General features: G+C 41.8%; 1 protein-coding gene across 1 annotated transcript in view; it reads right to left on the reverse strand.

The window, feature by feature from the left end:
- The window catches only part of LOC117560761 (protocadherin-15-like), a 281,857-nt gene that overhangs the window by 166,084 nt on the left and 98,714 nt on the right, over positions 1-17,059 (reverse strand). The window contains 1 exon segment of the mRNA XM_034237763.1: positions 11,220-11,338. Coding sequence (XP_034093654.1) covers positions 11,220-11,310 — 91 coding nt within the window. The 5' untranslated portion in view covers positions 11,311-11,338.

Raw genomic sequence — 17,059 nt, forward strand, 5'->3', positions numbered from 1 at the left:
AAACCAATAAGGAGAGCTAACAATCCAAACATTCAGACCCATCTCAATGCAAAACAATGCCTGTACATCTGTTAGTCACTTCTGGTTTATGAACAACCCAAACATGTGAAGCAACCCTCCCCTTCCATAAAGAAATACAGCCCTCACCCATTCCTTTCTTAGAGGAAAAAACTGCTAACTCAATGTGCAAAAACACTGAGTTTTTCCAGCATGTTATGCTTGGCACAATAAATGCAATCACTGCCTCTGTCTCTCTCAATCTCTCTCCAATTCCTTCCCTCCCTCCTAAAAAAATATTAGACATGTGGGTCTCTGCGCTGTAATTATTTGTATGTACTTATTTTTAAGGGTCACGAGTAGGGTAGAATATGTTGGTACGGAATGAAAAGCAAATGAGAGAGGGAGTGAAGAAAGAAAAAGCGTGTGTTACATCCCTCTAACAGACAGTGATGAATAGTGTCACGGAGGGAGATGGAGATGAATTCCTGCGCCATCAGGTAAATCATTATTTATTTAATCGTTTATTTGAATCGGAACAGTGCACATTGATGAACACTTTAAAACAAAATAATGCTATTGCCTCATAATGGAAGAGAGTAGGGGATTACTTTACTGATGTGTAATCCCTCTGCAGATACTTCCCCTCACATGTGTCTTTGGACTTCCCCTTCATGTATCACTATATGTTGTATACGTGTGAGGTTAACCACAAGAGATATTGTGCCAAGGTTGCAATCGCACTCCCGGGAACACTTACAGTTCAGTTACACTTGCTCTCACACTGAGACCCAGGTGGCCTGTTGGTACAGACCACAGGCAGCACAGGGCACAATCTCACCAAGAGTGTGTGTGTCCCCTAGGGGTGTTGAAAATAATCGTTTCTACGATGCATTGCGATGCGGACGTGGACGATTCGGTATCGATGCAGTGACGGAAGATAATCGATTATAGCGTAGTAACGTTGCTTCCTGATTTTCCGGCCGCGGCTTTACTATAACGTTTTTTTTTCTGTCACTTTAATATCAAATCGGTCGGTGACGCAGAGATCAGGGAACAGACGTGACAGCGGCACAGCAACACCAAACAGTCTGCTTTATCCACCAACACAAGCACACCAGTCCAGAACCAATAGCAGAAGGACCCGCTCTGAATCACTCCGTGTCGCTGCGGCTCAGAGACACAGGGATTTATGTTTTTCAAAAATAATCGTGTTACAATCATGTCAGGTTTTTGGTGGATTTAATTAAGTCTTGGATTGCAGAGTATGAATGTCCTCTAGCAATTTTCAGATGATATACGTGTGTAAAGTTTGTGAAAGCAGAAGGAAAAAAGCTTCCGCGATCACCGTCTCCTCTCCGTTCCTCCAAACCCCGCCCTGAAAATAATGAGTGACAGGCTGAGAGTGACCCGATAGAAACGTTATTATTCACTTAATCACTGAGATATAATGAAGCTAACTTAATCTCATACATTCATGGGATTTATGTAACAGTAAGACAGAGAATGTAAGTGTGCACCCACATGCACTATTTTAGTTGTTATATGCTGTTGTAAATACTCCTGTTGTCTGCTGTGTTCAGACTCAAGTCCTGTGTGTGATGCCACATTCAGGACATTCAGTGTCCTTTTTTTAACAGAAGACTGTTGCTTGAAGCTGCAGCTAGACTGCAGAAGCATTATTTTTTTGTTTTTGAGGATGGAACTATTTCACACAGAGATATAGGGAGGCTAGACCTATACAATTCATTTATTTTGGTTTATAAATTAATGTCAAGACATTTATGTTATTGATTTCTGAAGCACTTTCTAAATAATAAAAAGAGAGTTCATATGTATTTACTGCATGTATGCATTGATGAAAAATAAGCCATGTGCAGTAATATAGAAAATTGAGGATGCAACGCATTGGTATGAATCGTGATGCATCGGGATATCGAATTGAATCGAATCGTTGACAGGATAATCGAATCGTGAGACCAGTGAAGATGCACAGCCCTAGTGTCCCCCCCTCCTTCTGCTGCACAGAGCCTGATTACAGCCTACTGGCGGACAGATTAAACCCCTTCCCCCTGTCACTCTGCTGCGTCCCACTCCACAGGATTCTGCTGAAGCCAGACTCAGTCTGCACATCTGGCTTCTAATCAGACAATCCCAAAAATAGACAAACAATTGTGGGTCAGAATGGATGTGCAGATGGGAAGCAAGGGGACAGGCAGAGAGAGGGGAAAGTTATAGGGAGGAAGGTAAGCTGATGTCACATGGCAGAAGTGTCCACAGGCATATTAACTAATCCTCACCACACACACACACACACACACACACACACACACACACACACACACACACACACACACACACACATCACACACACACACACACACACACACACACACACACACACACACACACACACACACACACACACACCACACACACACACACACACCACACACACACACACACACACACACACACACACACACACACACACACACACACACACACACACACACACACACACACACACACACACACACACACACACACTCCCTTGAGCAAGCATGTTAGTGTGTGTGTGGGTGTGATTACATGCGTTTGTCCTACATCTGGATTTAGCATGCGAGAGATTTATGGATAATGTACATCTGTCAACTCTGCTTTGGACTGAGGTTTGTCATAATATTACTGTTTTTTTAACTGCTGCAGGGTATAGTCTCCTCTCACACAAGGATCAATGGACACACAGATGAGGTGCAGAGCATGGTTAACATGCACATGTAGTTTACTGTTGAGAGGGACTACAGTAATGTAAAGTCGCAGGCAGATGTATCCCTTCTGTAGTCTATGTCTATAAGAGACATAGAATACAGAGGGATTGTGAAAGGATAAGTGGAAGAGGGAAACAGAAAGACGGTACAGTAAGAGGACAGTCCTTGGATTTGTCTAAAGACCGCTCCCTTTTAGTTGAGGCAAATCAGTCAATATTTTTCTCAAAAGGCCCAGAGACTCATAGATTAATGGATGTGTTCATGTCCTCTTTTTCATGTTGATCTTTAGTTGTATTCATATTTTCTTTTGTTTTGAATAAAGAATATATTTAAAGAGAACCCATGAAATCTTTAAGGAGGGACTATACAATTGAATAATTTGACTCTTATATTTGACCCTTGAGAGGGTGGTTGCCGCACAGCTTCAGTCCCATCTTGACACAAACAACCTCCATGACCCCTTTCAATCTGGTCTCCGCAAAAACACAGTATTGAAACAGCCCTGGTTAAAATCACCAACGACCTCCTCCGTGCATCTGACTCCGGACTTCTCACCATCCTCATCCTCCTTGACCTCATGCGCTGCATTCGATACCATCTCTCACCCACTACTCCTGGACCGCCTGGCTGGCATTGGGATCATTGGTGTTGCACTCTCCTGGTTCTCATCATACCTCACTGACAGATAACAGTTTGTACAACTCGGTAATCACAAGTCACAAGAACGTGCCATTTCACTGGGTGTCCCCCAGGGGTCAGTACTGGGTCCACTCCTATTCATCATATATCTCCTCCCCCTGGGCACAATCCTCCGTCACCATGAGGTTAATTGTCACTGCTATGCTGACGACACATAGGTCTACATTTCCTCCAAACCCACCACTGCCCTGCCCCCCACTTCCCTCACCACCTGCCTTGAGGACATCAGGAGCTGGATGAGCAGGAATTTCCTGAAGTTTAACAGTAGCAAAACTGAGGCCCTGCTCATCGGCTCCAAATCCACCCTCACCAAGTCACAAAACACCCCAGCACCAAACATCATCATCAACGGCTTCCCCATACCATTCGCTGCCCAAGTGAAAAGCCTCGGTGTCCTTCTGGACGGCTCCCTCTCAGTTGCACCACACATTGAAAACCATCACCCGCACTGCCTTCTTCCATCTTAGGAACATCTCTAGACTCCGCTCATCTCTGTCCCAACCCAGCACTGAAATTCTGGTCCACTCATTCGTAACATCCCGGATTGATTACTGCAATGCACTTTTGACTGGCCTTCCTCAATAGACTGCAAATAATCCAGAACTCTGCTGCCCGGATCATCACCCGCACCAACTCATCCGACCACATCACCCCCATTTCTCACTCAGCTACACTGGCTTCCTGTACGCTACCGTATTGACTATAAACATCTTCTACTCACTTATAAAGCTCTCCATAACCTTGCCCCCATCTACATCACCGACCTCCTTCAGGAGTACACCGCCTCCCGCACCCTCCGCTCTTCGTCCGTAGGACTTCTCACCGTCCCAAGCTCTCGCCTCAAAACCATGGGTGCTCGAGCTTTCAGCTGCTCGGCTCCCAGACTCTGGAACTCCCTGCCACTACATATCCGACAGTCTGATTTCATAACAACATTCAAAACCCAACTCAAAACCCATCTGTTCAAACTGGCATTTTCTTTATAAACTGTACCCTGTGTCCTTTTGTGTCCTTCTGCAGTCCATTTCCTGTTGTTTGTCTTGTTTTACCCCAGCTGATATTTCACTAAATCCACTGTTTTAATTGTTCCCTATATTGCCCCTATGCCCTGTAAGGTGTCCTTGGGTGCTATGAAAGGCGCCCCCCAAATAAAATGTATTATTATTATATAAGAAACTCAACTAACTGATCAGTTGAAAAAAAACCTGAGTGTTTGTCAAGGGCAGCCCCATTCTCTCACAATGTGTTCACATTGACATTAATTAGAGGTTGGAGATGCATGTTGTCTCCCTGCTGATTAAATAAGGACTTGAAAGACACTGGAAAGACGAACACTGGAGATGGCTGTTAGCATCACTCCACAGCACAATGCCATCAACAACATTTCTGGTGGCCATTTTAGAATAGAATATATCTTTATTGTCATCACACATCAGTGCAACGAAATTCAGTTGGCATCTCTCAATGCAATACATAACATAAATAAGAACACATCCATAAAAACAGTGATAAAGCAGAGATAGTAGCAATAATAATCAGGGTCATCATATGCACTTTACCAGAATGTTAAAATATATAAAGCTACAATGTTTAAATATAAATAGTTACTAAAAAAAATATCAGTTGATACTTAATAAATATACAAATAAATAACATGGTATTTTAGGCTGCAGTCTTTGATGGGAAGTAGTGTGTTTGTATGTGTGCATGTTATGTTAAATTTGATAGACAGACAACAAATAAGTTGACAGAGCCAAAAGATGAGGTCGCCTCGAGGCGGGCAGAGCAGGGAGGATTATGGGTGAGAAGACGAGGGAAAGGAAATCCCTGCTCACACCAAGTTCATCCCTGAGTGACACCGAACAGCGAAGGGACACAGCGTCCATGTTCGTCCTCTCCCTTCACTCTAACATACCCTGCCTCATCCCCCACTCCCTCATTAGAACTCTGACACTGTGCGTCACTTGCTGGCGGACTCTGGTCCAATCAGAGCTCATTTTTATGCAGGGTAACCACACTATTTCTAGCTGTCTCTCATTGTAATTATTTCTGTCTGCTACTAGTCAAATTACAGGCTACCGCCACATCTACATTCAGCAGAGTGAAACCCACTCGTTCTCTCACCATCACATTACAGAGTGCACAAACCAGAACATGTTCAATTCACAAATCAGACCGCACCTTTTCAGAATCTTTAATGTGTGATTCATGTGTTTTTTTGTATATATCGAGTGTGATGATTTGAACTCATCTAAAGTGTCTTTGGGTAATATGAAAAGCAATTTATAAATGAAATGTATTTAGTCACGGGAAAGATTTTAATAATCAGAACAGGAATGTTATAGAGCAAAGATAATCCAACGGGCAGAGATTAAATGTTTCTTGGAAAGCATTGTGCCGTCTTAAGCAACAGAGGTTCCTTTAAAACCTTATCCTTCCAGCATTTGCATCATTTTGACATGGATATCGAGCTAAAAGGAAGCAAGAAAGTTGTGAGCTGTGAACAGAAGTTGCAGTATGAATGAAAATTAGTTTTTTGTTGATTTGGTTTTGGAAGACAGATAAAAAACCTAATTCATTTTAGATAAATAGCAAGTTAACACGTTTGGTAATAAATGCAATGCTACACAGATTACATTTTCTATACAGACAATGAAGAGAAGTTGTTATTTACACATAGCAAAATGTGTCCATCCATAGCAACCAGGGGCACCGCCAGGGATTTTGGGCCCCATGAAAATATATCACATTGGGCCCCACCACCAGACCCAGGCCACGCCAACCAAGCACAATGCTAACCACACCTTCAGAACCCAACCGACTCATTTATGCTCTAAATAACTACCTGTACAGGCATGCATCTATATTGTAGTCCAATACTAACTACACAATATTTACTGACACTGAGCGGTGAACATAACACTGTGCAGACGTGCAACATTCTGCTGCAGTATAATTCACTATTTGATATAACACTAACATTCCTGACAATAGACCTCAATAGTCATCTTTTACGGTGTACATGCCTTTTTAATAAAAATGTTGAATGGAACATTCAAAAATCTAAATAAATATAACTTAAATATACATGACCTCTTAAATTAAAATAAAGTGAACATTAACACCAATATTATCATTTATAAAATGCTATGACAAAAAAAAATAACATAAGCAGCAGATTTTTTAATTAAATATACATACCAACTACAAAATAAGCGGGTATTAAAGTGTAAACGGACAACAAAACGGAAATGGAAATGAAAAGGCCTGATGGTGGCGCTAAATCAGAGCCTATTACCTGTTCTCAGTCTTTTTCTCATCATGCATCTTGTGTGTAGTGATCCAATATCGTTACCATAGCCTTGCCCTTTAACAGTTATTACGAGCCCTGGCTCAGCCTTACCAAGAGCCCGGCGCCTAGCTTCTTACAGGCAAAGTCACTGATCAAGTCCTTGAAGTCCAGCTTTCTAGCCAACTGGCTTTCAATGGACAGCATGGCAAGACTGCAAAGCATTATGGGGGGACAGGGCTGTGGAGCCTAAAGATGGATCTGTTGGTCCTGGCACCAGGGGGAGGGACAACTGATTTAGTATGAATAGCTGCTAAAAATGTACCTGCATTTATTAAATGTCAGCTAAAAGAGGAGTGAAATGAAAAACCTCTGAATTTTCTGTGAAGATATTAACAGTAGGCCTACTTAAAGGTGGGCTAGGTCATTTTGGAGAAACCAGCTCGAGTGCGCTAGAATTTGAAAATACACAACCGGAAAAAATCTGCCACTTCCTTACAGAGCCCCTCCTTCAACACACACATGACCAATGAGGGCACGAGATAAGTTTGTGCACAGATGGAAGGCTGACAGGCAGGTAGGTCATCCAGTTATTTTAGCCGGGCCGGCTCAAATGATTGGTCGTGCTTTTTACAGCGCCACGGCTTCCACAGATGACATTTTTTATGGATTTTAGGGATGCTCCGATCGATCGGTCACCGATCGATATCGGCCGATACTCACTCTCTACCGATCGATCGGTGCTCTCTAAACATACCGATCGCGAGAGCCGATCGCATGACGTAAAATGCATAACACTTTTCTCTGTGTGCGGCAAACCAAGCTCGCCAAAATGGCGACCTTCACCGGTCTGGCATTATTTTAAGGTGTCCGAAAAAGACAGTAAAATAGCGGTATGCAACGTGTGTGAAGCAGAAATCCTGCAGCTCCGCCCGCCGGACAGGTAAGCGCAGCGAAACACACACACAGGGAGAACCAGACCGCAGTTCATTTCCTCATATTCCAAACGAGAAATTACGGTAGCAAATCACCCGGTTCTTTACGACCAGAACTATTAACGGGATACAAACCGGAGGAACCAGGCATGGAGGGAGGTGGCAGAGACAGTGGGTGAAACTGGTAGGTTTTCGTCTGTTTGGGGAGTTTATATATATATATATATTGCTCGCATAAAATCCCCGGGGTTTTTTGCTTTGTATGTCGGGGGCGGGAGATTCATGTGATTGGTTGTTGGTCGCGTTGCTCGCAAAAAATCCCCAAGCTTTCAGACACGCCCAGCTCCAAGATTTTCAAGATGTTTGAAAAGCTGCTGTGTGGACGTACCGTAAGAGTTAGACCTAACACACTTAGCTATTTGATCTACCTCTGGAACAAGCTAAACTAGTTATTATACATATATTTATTCTTCATTGTCGGGTCACTCATTACTGGATCAGTGAGCTTTATGAGATACTGACAGGCTGTCAGGAGAGGGAGAGAGGGGGGAGGGGGGAGAGAGAGAGAGAGGGAGAGAGGAAAAGAGAGCGCTTCCGCTAATTTATCCCGTGTTATTATCCAAAGTGAATGTAAACTTGAATAATGTACATCATTTGAATGTAATAATTAAGTTGATTGTTGTTTGTGGAAGCTCCAGTGAATGAGCCCCATTAACTGAGTTTTAAACATCATTTTAAATGGAAGATTTAAAGTGATGTTTAAATCTTCCATTTCGCCCACGATCGGATCGGCGATCGGTATCGGCCGATACTGATTCCGGCGATCAGTGATCGGCCCCGAAATTGGCGATCGGAGCATCCCTAATGGATTTGTTGTCAAAGCACTTAAGATATTCATTGCCATCGGGATGTTAAGAGCATTCCATGGAATATAACAAAAAGCGTATTTTGAGCCGGTTTCTCAAACTTACCTACCCCACCTTTAATGTCAGCAAAACATTACAATTATTATTTACAATGGACTACGCTTAGCTAACAGACTAATTACCACCACTCATGGACCACACCCACCTTTTCTTTTGAAAAACTGGGTGACATAATGTCGCCCTTTAGTCCCTCCCTATTGTCTTTATCTCCTTTATTTTCTTTCTTGAAAGCCTGACTTTGTTAGTCGTTGAGACATCGTACACACGTAAGTACTAGCATCCCTCCTCACATGCTCTCACTAGTCTCTCTGCTAGAAAGGGCCGGTGCTGCACAGTGTTTGGAGGCAGGAACCAAACCATTACATGTAAATAGAGGGGGGTGTTCGATGCTTTGGATAATTAACTTTTGGAAGAAAGTAAGTTAAATGAATCATACGTTTAGTGAGTACATCATCAATATGACGTTATATTAATGTTAATTATTGATGATTGATGAAAGGTTACTTAAACATTTTTTCTTAATGTTCTAAATTTGTTTGGGGCCCCTGTCAGTCACGGGCCCTTAGAATCATCCTAACTTTTCACCCCCTTACGGCGCCCCTGATAGCAACTACAACATGTTCAACATTTGATGGTAAAACTTACCCAGATAATTTAGTTGAAGGAAAATATTGTGTTGTTGGTTTCATACTGAGAAGGCTTGACAGACTTGAACCAAGTAACAGCCATGGTTAACTTCAACCAAGCCCCCAGTCCGTCAGACGTTGAAGAAAATATTCATAGAGGCCAAACGGTGCTACTATAACTTCAGTGACGTCATTGGGCTCAAAAGTATAATAGCAAATATATTTGTTTAACTAAATCAACTGTATGATAACTTGAATAGCCCTTATTTAAATCACAACGGCCTAAAAGGTATACAAAAAATTGCAAATAGCCGAAACCAGAGGAGTTCTGGATTGGAGGCGGGGCTTATGTAAAACGAAGTGTGCATTCTTCATGGGCCCAGATACAGATACTTTTGCTCTACACAGGCAGGCCATTTTGGTTTCATGCGCCACTGAGCAACTTTCAACGCTATATCCCGTTATGTTTATACATCAATGCCTTTAACCAAGGTGCTTATGTTGCCTAATCTCCCAATGTTCGGTGTCACAAACCTGCACTTTGAATCACACTGACCTTTTCCCTACAACTAATGTGCAGTATAAAAATGGTTGCCTTTCCTTTGTTTCCTACAAAAAAGAAAGAAGGAAATAAGACTGGCTAAGAACTTGGTAGTGAACAGGAACATGTAATCCTGTATTCTTGAGTTCCACAGCCATTACGTTATGGGTAAATGGCTTCCTCGCTCCTAATAGCAACATTTATCTATTAATGTGGTCAGAGCCTGATTGAGACTTCATCCAATAATAAAACCACAAGGCACTTGTTCACATTCAGAGGATCAGTCATCGTTAAGCATGTACTTTCTCTATAAAACTTATATCACACAAACCCATGAAGCAAACCTCTCAAAATAAAATCTTAATTCAAATGACAGTAACATAGATCATACTCCTAAAAATGATTTTTGTAAGGAGCTTGTCAAAAAATGCTAGGAAGAAGGATAGGAATGAAAATAAAGTAGGAAATGGGGTTGGGATATTAAACTTGACCTAAATTATGTGCAATTTTGACTCACAGTGGGGGGGAATGTGCATGTGAAGCTTCCCCTCAGCACACTGTTTAAATAACTGCCAATCTTATACAGCTGAAATTCCCTTTTAACTGGCGTCTCCTACAAAGTCAGTGAGTTGAGAATCCAGTAATGTGGGAACTTAAACATGAAAGTACAAGGAGAATCCTCTTGGCACGATAAGCGAACTGTGCAGGAAGAAAGCTGTATTTACGCCCTCTTTTTAACTAATGTCTTTATGTACATTTGAAAGGAAGGGTAGTAAAAATACTGTGAAAGCAAACCTATTTGCATTATGAACGACATTGAGAGCGCACCTGAGCGCGATATCTCTGTGGTCCTCCTCCACTTCAATGAAATCAAACTTATTTTCCACTTTCATGAGTTGAGCTGACTTGAAGGAAATATAACTAATTTATATTGATGAAGTGGAATTTGGGCTTTGTGATGAAGGACAATCATTGTTGCTTTCCACACATAACAATGAATTATTGCAATAACAGATCAATACAGCTAAGTGGATGGCAAGATAACAATGTATAAACAGTACATTAAGTATATAGCAGTTTTCAGACATCGTTCACAAATCTTGATCAGATAAAAACATCTTTAAATACCTCCAATATAAAAAGTGCCATTGGAATAAATAGAGAAAAGTACTTGATTGCAAGTTAAGACCTTAAAGCTGGAAAATCGTTTTCAAATATTTCAAAATGAGTTTTACTCCCGGTCTATTTAGCAAGTGTTGGTGAAATTGTTCAAGTGGTACACACCTCAGTTTGACAGGTAAATGCTGTTCTACAAAGACAGAGAAGACAAACAGTGACTTTTCCACATTATAAGTTTCCTCTTGGCAGTGCAGCTAAAGTTTTAGTGAAAAAGTGGAGGTCTTAGGGTGTTGGCCACAGAGCCGGCTGCTCATACCTTCTGTGTCCTGGCCCCAGCTGTGGGTTAGCAAAGAGAGGATTGCCATTCCTGTCCCCAGCCATCTGACGAGCCACCACCCCCGTCGCATCTTCTGTCAAGCCTTATTGCCTGCCCACCTGGACACAAAAAAAAACGGGAGAGAGGATTTTTCATTCATGTCTTATTGAGCCTTCCTGCCCTTACGCAATAGCTGTGACCAGCCAACACACACATTAACAAACATGCACATCTACCTACAGCAATATCATTAGGTTAGTCTTTTCCAAGAACAGCACAATACAAATGTACTGTCAGTAAATAAAATAATCCACTGGGTAATCTGGATCAATCTGAATGTATTCAGTTTGGATTTATGGATTACCCCAAAAACGGGATTTATTTCTCAAATGCAGCAATATAATCAGATATATACAGTATGTAATCCTTGATGCATCGTCTCATGGGCTGGGCTGTATATCAAAACGTCTATCAATACATACCAATATGCATAATATCTATTTTTCTTGACATATTTTGTCCCTTCCTTAACAGACAATGCATGATTCGCTACATCCCAGCCAGAGCATTAAGGTCAGCTGACCAGCTGCTGCTGGTTATGCCCAAGACCAGGCTCAAAACCCGAGGGCACCGAGCATTCACAGCAGCTGGCCCTAGGCTCTGGAACAGTCTGCCCCTCCATGTGAGGTCAGCCGAGACCCTAGGGTTTTTTTTTAAATCTACTCTTAAAACTCACTTCTTCTCTCTGGCCTTCTAGTCTGAGCGGAGCACAACTCCTGACATTTCCCTGTGTGTTATTTTTTATTTGTGCTGTTGTATTTGTTGTAAAGTGTTTTTTATTGTAAAGTGGGATGGGACCAATCTGGTTAAATAAAGGTTTGAAATGAAATGAAAATGTATGTACAGCACTTTGGCTCGACCAACATTTTTTTTTTAAAATGTGCTATATAAATAAAACTTGATTTGATTTGATTGTTTTCCACTAATGAGAGCGTGATCAATTTTTTCCAATCAATCTGACTCGTTACTCTCTGCAGACATGCATCCAAACAACATGTTGCAAGCTCAAACAGCCGGCTAACTGCTATTAGCATCTGCAGGCATCTTGAATGGGTCATGCATAAGTTTGCTTCATTTTGGTGGAATATGATTAACTACATCCATGATAAAATAAACTCAGACTAATCAATTATGCTGAAATGTATGTTAGAGAAGCTTCTCTAAAAAAAGTAGTATCTTTTTTTGCAGCCCTAACTACTTCTGATTAATGGAATTAATTAAAACTAACCCCAGCCTCCAGTCTCAAACTACGCCATTACAAACTTGTTAAAGCCTTCATCATTTGGTTCTCTAATTGTAATAACCCAGCACAGCTGAATAGTTTAGATAATAATATAGATCCAAGATAAAACTGCCAGAAGGACGGGACTTAAATGTTGCAATTTCAAATCAGTCTGCATTTCAACACCACGGACAGCGCCATGGCTTTATCGATACACTGCAAACATAGTCTATTGATATTTCAGAGCTATGGTCAGGGACATGGATTGTATCTTGCAAGAACATCAGTCATATGAACAATCAATGAATGCATGAATGAATAAGACTCAAATATATAGAGAGAGGGGATGGCAGGTTAACAAGCGGCATGCATTTTGGTCATTTTAAGGCGGATGGCATCCCCCCCGTCATACAGGAGCATATCAGGTGGAATGTAATGGCATAACCCCGCACAAACCAAACTTCCTCTTCAGCAGTCATAACATTCTATGGAAAAAATCACAAGCCGCCAGCTCCAAAGAATCAGTCAGAGCAAACTGCAGCAAAGACATTAAATCAACTCCATGCATTATGACGGTGCATAAATAAAACTGACAGACAGGACTAACAGTAAATACACCCATTCAGGCTCTAGTGGAAATAACAAGCAAAGCAGTGTGAACAGATTGTATGTTGAGCCTTGTTGTGCATTGCACACACAAACCCTTAGCACACAGCTTCTCTGAGCTGGAGGAAAGCAAGGTGTCAATAAGAGGAATAGAGGGGTTTTTAGCTTCTGTCGGAGCTATTTGACGTCACAACCTTCCTCACAAGGCTTATTGTCAGTGCAGGAGATAAGCTGTGAAATCATCTTTCATCGCATATGCTAAAGGGACGGGAGAGGACCCACAAGCATCAACACTATCAAAGCGTGTTGGAGAAAATCTAATTCTCTGGCTCGCATCACCTTCGTTTGTCACGAGTTATTTCCCTCTCCTTTCCACTCACACACACACACACTGTACAGTATGTATTATTGACTTTATTTCTTACTAATATATGCAGACATAAACCCATACAAATGTTACCACACCCAACCCAACGTTCTCCGACAGTAGACATTTTGCACAAACAGCACGTGGACAGCAGGATATAACCGTGTTCTCTTCTGTGCAACAAGAAGGATTTCACACTGGTTTCCTATTTTCTCATTGCCTTCTCATCTTTTGGGCTCCCAGTGGTGTTCCCTTTTGAAGCAGATTTGATTTCCCACATTCGAACATCTATCTTTCTTAACAGGGCTGAGTAAGATTGCTTTGATCCCTTTCACACGAGAGAACTCAGACCTGAACAGCTAGCCACCCTGAAGAGGGAAGTCATTTATTTCTTCAGCTTCCTCCAAATCTCCATGGTTGACATGGGAACGCTGCTTCTCATTTACATAGGCTAACCACGATGTTCCTTCAAACTGAATGAACAGGGAAAGATTGCTGACTGAGTGCTGAGAGAAAAATGACCCCTAATACCCCGGTGTCCACTTTAGTCCTCTCATCACATCCCAGGAGTCACGATATATGTTGTCTTGCTTTCAGCAACAATACAATGCTTTCATGAAGCTCTAAGTGCAACAGCTGAAATCCACTCTGCTCTAATGCACATCCCACACTCTAACCACAACTCCCTCCAAGTCAAGTGAATCTGCTTTGTCTATATATTTAGTATGCCTTCCGTCATATCTTTGGTGCAGGGGAAATGTGATTAAACTTATGATGCGGGTGTGGACAAGAATGAGAAGACAGTGTTTAAGGGTGCAGATAGGTGAATGAAGCAATCCCAGTTATAGATTACACAGACAGTCAAAATGAAATTCTTTATCCCCTAAGTGCAGGGGTTTTACACTCCCTAGAAGAAATACAACTGCTTGTCTATCTCTTTCTTCCTGTCAGTGTTTCTTCGATCGCCTCTCATCCGCCATCGAGTTCCCTTTCCACGTCTTCCTGTTTGTGCGCTTTGGTGTTGACAGACTGTCAGAGATTTCTCAATAACAGAAGTAGCTACTTTTTTATTAACTTTTAAAAGCCAGAAATGTCACCAACAGTGGGCACGCCATAATGTCAAGTTTGTTTTGTATTAAAGGCAAAGCACCTAAACACCAAACAGGCGCACTGAAGGTTTATATTTGGTGGCCAAGAAGTGACAACAAATGTATTACTAATTAGTAGTCATTGACTGCTTGCAAATGACTGAACAAGCAATTACAAATAGTTTCACGATTACATCAACATATCTTCCAGGTACATTTGATTTCTATACAATATCAAATTAGAAATTAAACTCTAGCATTTAAACTCATGAGATAGTAAATACACTGAACAAAAATATAAATGCAACACTTTTGTTTTTGCTCCCATTTTTCATGAGATGAACTCAAAGATCTAAAACATTTTCTATATACACAAAATAACCATTTCTCTCAAATATTGTTCACAAATCTGAAAAAATCTGTGATAGTGAGCACTTTTGCCGAGATAATCCATCCCACCGCATATCAAGATGCTGATTATACAGCATGATTATTGCACAGGTGTGCCTTAGGCTGGCCACAATAAAAGGCCACTCTAAAATGTTCAGTTTTATCACACAGCACAATGCCACAGATGTCGCAAGTTTTGAGGGAGCATGCAATTGGCATGCTGACAGCAGGAATGTCCACCAGAGCTGTTGCCCGTGAATTGAATGTTCATTTCTCTACCATAAGCCGTCTCCAAAGGCGTTTCAGAGAATTTGGCAGTACATCCAACCGGCCTCACAACCGCAGACCACGTGTAACCACACCAGCCCAGGACCTCCAAATCCAGCATGTTCACCTCCAAGATCGTCTGAGACCAGCCACTCGGACAGCTGCTGCAACAATCGGTTTGCATAACCAAAGAATTTCTGCACAAACTGTCCGAAACCGTCTCAGGGAAGCTCATCTGCATGCTCGTCGTCCTCATCGGGGTCTCGACCTGACTCCGGTTTGTCGCCGTAACCGACTTGAGTGGGCAAATGCTCACATTCGATGGCGTCTGGCACGTTGGAGAGGTGTTCTCTTCACGGATGAATCCCGGTTTTCACTGTTCAGGGCAGATGGCAGACAGCGTTGCAAGGATCTGTACATAATTCCTGGAGGCTGAAAACATCCCAGTTCTTGCATGGCCAGCATACTCACCGGACATGTCACCCAATGAGCATGTTTGGGATGCTCTGGATCGGCGTATACGACAGCGTGTTCCAGTCCCTGCCAATATCCAGCAACTTCGCACAGCCATTGAAGAGGAGTGGACCAACATTCCACAGGCCACAATCAACAACCTGATCAACTCTATGCGAAGGAGATGTGTTGCACTGCGTGAGGCAAATGGTGGTCACACCAGATACTGACTGGTTTTCGGACCCCCCCAGACCCCCCCAATAAAGCAAAACTGCACGTTTCAGAGTGGCCTTTTATAGTGGCCAGCCTAAGGCACACCTGTGCAATAATCATGCTGTCTAATCACTCAGCATCTTGATATGCCACACCTGTGAGGTGGGATGGATTATCTCGGCAAAGGAGAAGTGCTCACTATCACAGACTTTTTTCAGATTTGTGAACAATATTTGAGAGAAATGGTTATTTTGTGTATATAGAAAATGTTTTACATCTTTGAGTTCATCATGAAAAATGGGAGCAAAAACAAAAGTGTTGCATTTATATTTTTGTTCAGTGTAAGTAGATTTATAAAAAGGTAGAGCTATTAGTCAAGGTGTTGATGAGGTTTTCTAACATGTGTCTAATTGCACTGAAGGATGCCATCTAAAAATCAGAGCACCAGGACGTGTTGGGTTTCAACAGCAGTGCTATTAAAGTCTCTGATGTGAACAGCCAGTCCAAGATTCACTTAGATAACCAGTTTTCAATTATAAGGAGGTTTTGAGTATGTGTCCATATTGACAAGATAATGAAGTTACAACCAGTTTGCGTACAAAAAACAAAAAAACATACCTTGCACATAGTATGTAGACAACAAATACTTTTAGGTGATATAGTCTACCCTGAACCGCTTGGACCTCTACACAATAAGCAGTAAAATGTTCCTTTCATATAGGCTGTGTAAAACCAGTGTTGCTGCTTGTCCCCATGACTTGTTTGGTCTGTTTTATGTCAGAATAAGTCCATTCAGTTCTGCGAAATGTGAAACAGCAATGGCAGCCACTCAAGCAGTGAAGTAATGACACCTCACTGTTGTTTTCCAGCTGTTAAGTGGAGGTGTGGATGCTGCTTATCTGTGATGGCTCAAAGAGGTTATTTGAGTGGGTTATCATTGTCTCTCGAATGTCTAACAGCAAACTCAACCACCGTGGCAGAACAAAATAGTCTCAAAGCAGAAAAGCCAAAATACCCTGACTGATGTACGACTCCAAGAATTTCTTATCTCCACTGTTACATATTTCACTGCAGTGTAAATGCTACCCTGTTGGGCTGTGTGGTCAAAATCATTATATTACCTTGGCAAACCTTGGCTATTCACAATATCATCCCAATAATCATCAAATTATGA

The sequence above is a fragment of the Gymnodraco acuticeps genome, unplaced genomic scaffold (genome assembly GCF_902827175.1).
Source record: "Gymnodraco acuticeps unplaced genomic scaffold, fGymAcu1.1, whole genome shotgun sequence".
Taxonomy (NCBI): domain Eukaryota; kingdom Metazoa; phylum Chordata; class Actinopteri; order Perciformes; family Bathydraconidae; genus Gymnodraco; species Gymnodraco acuticeps.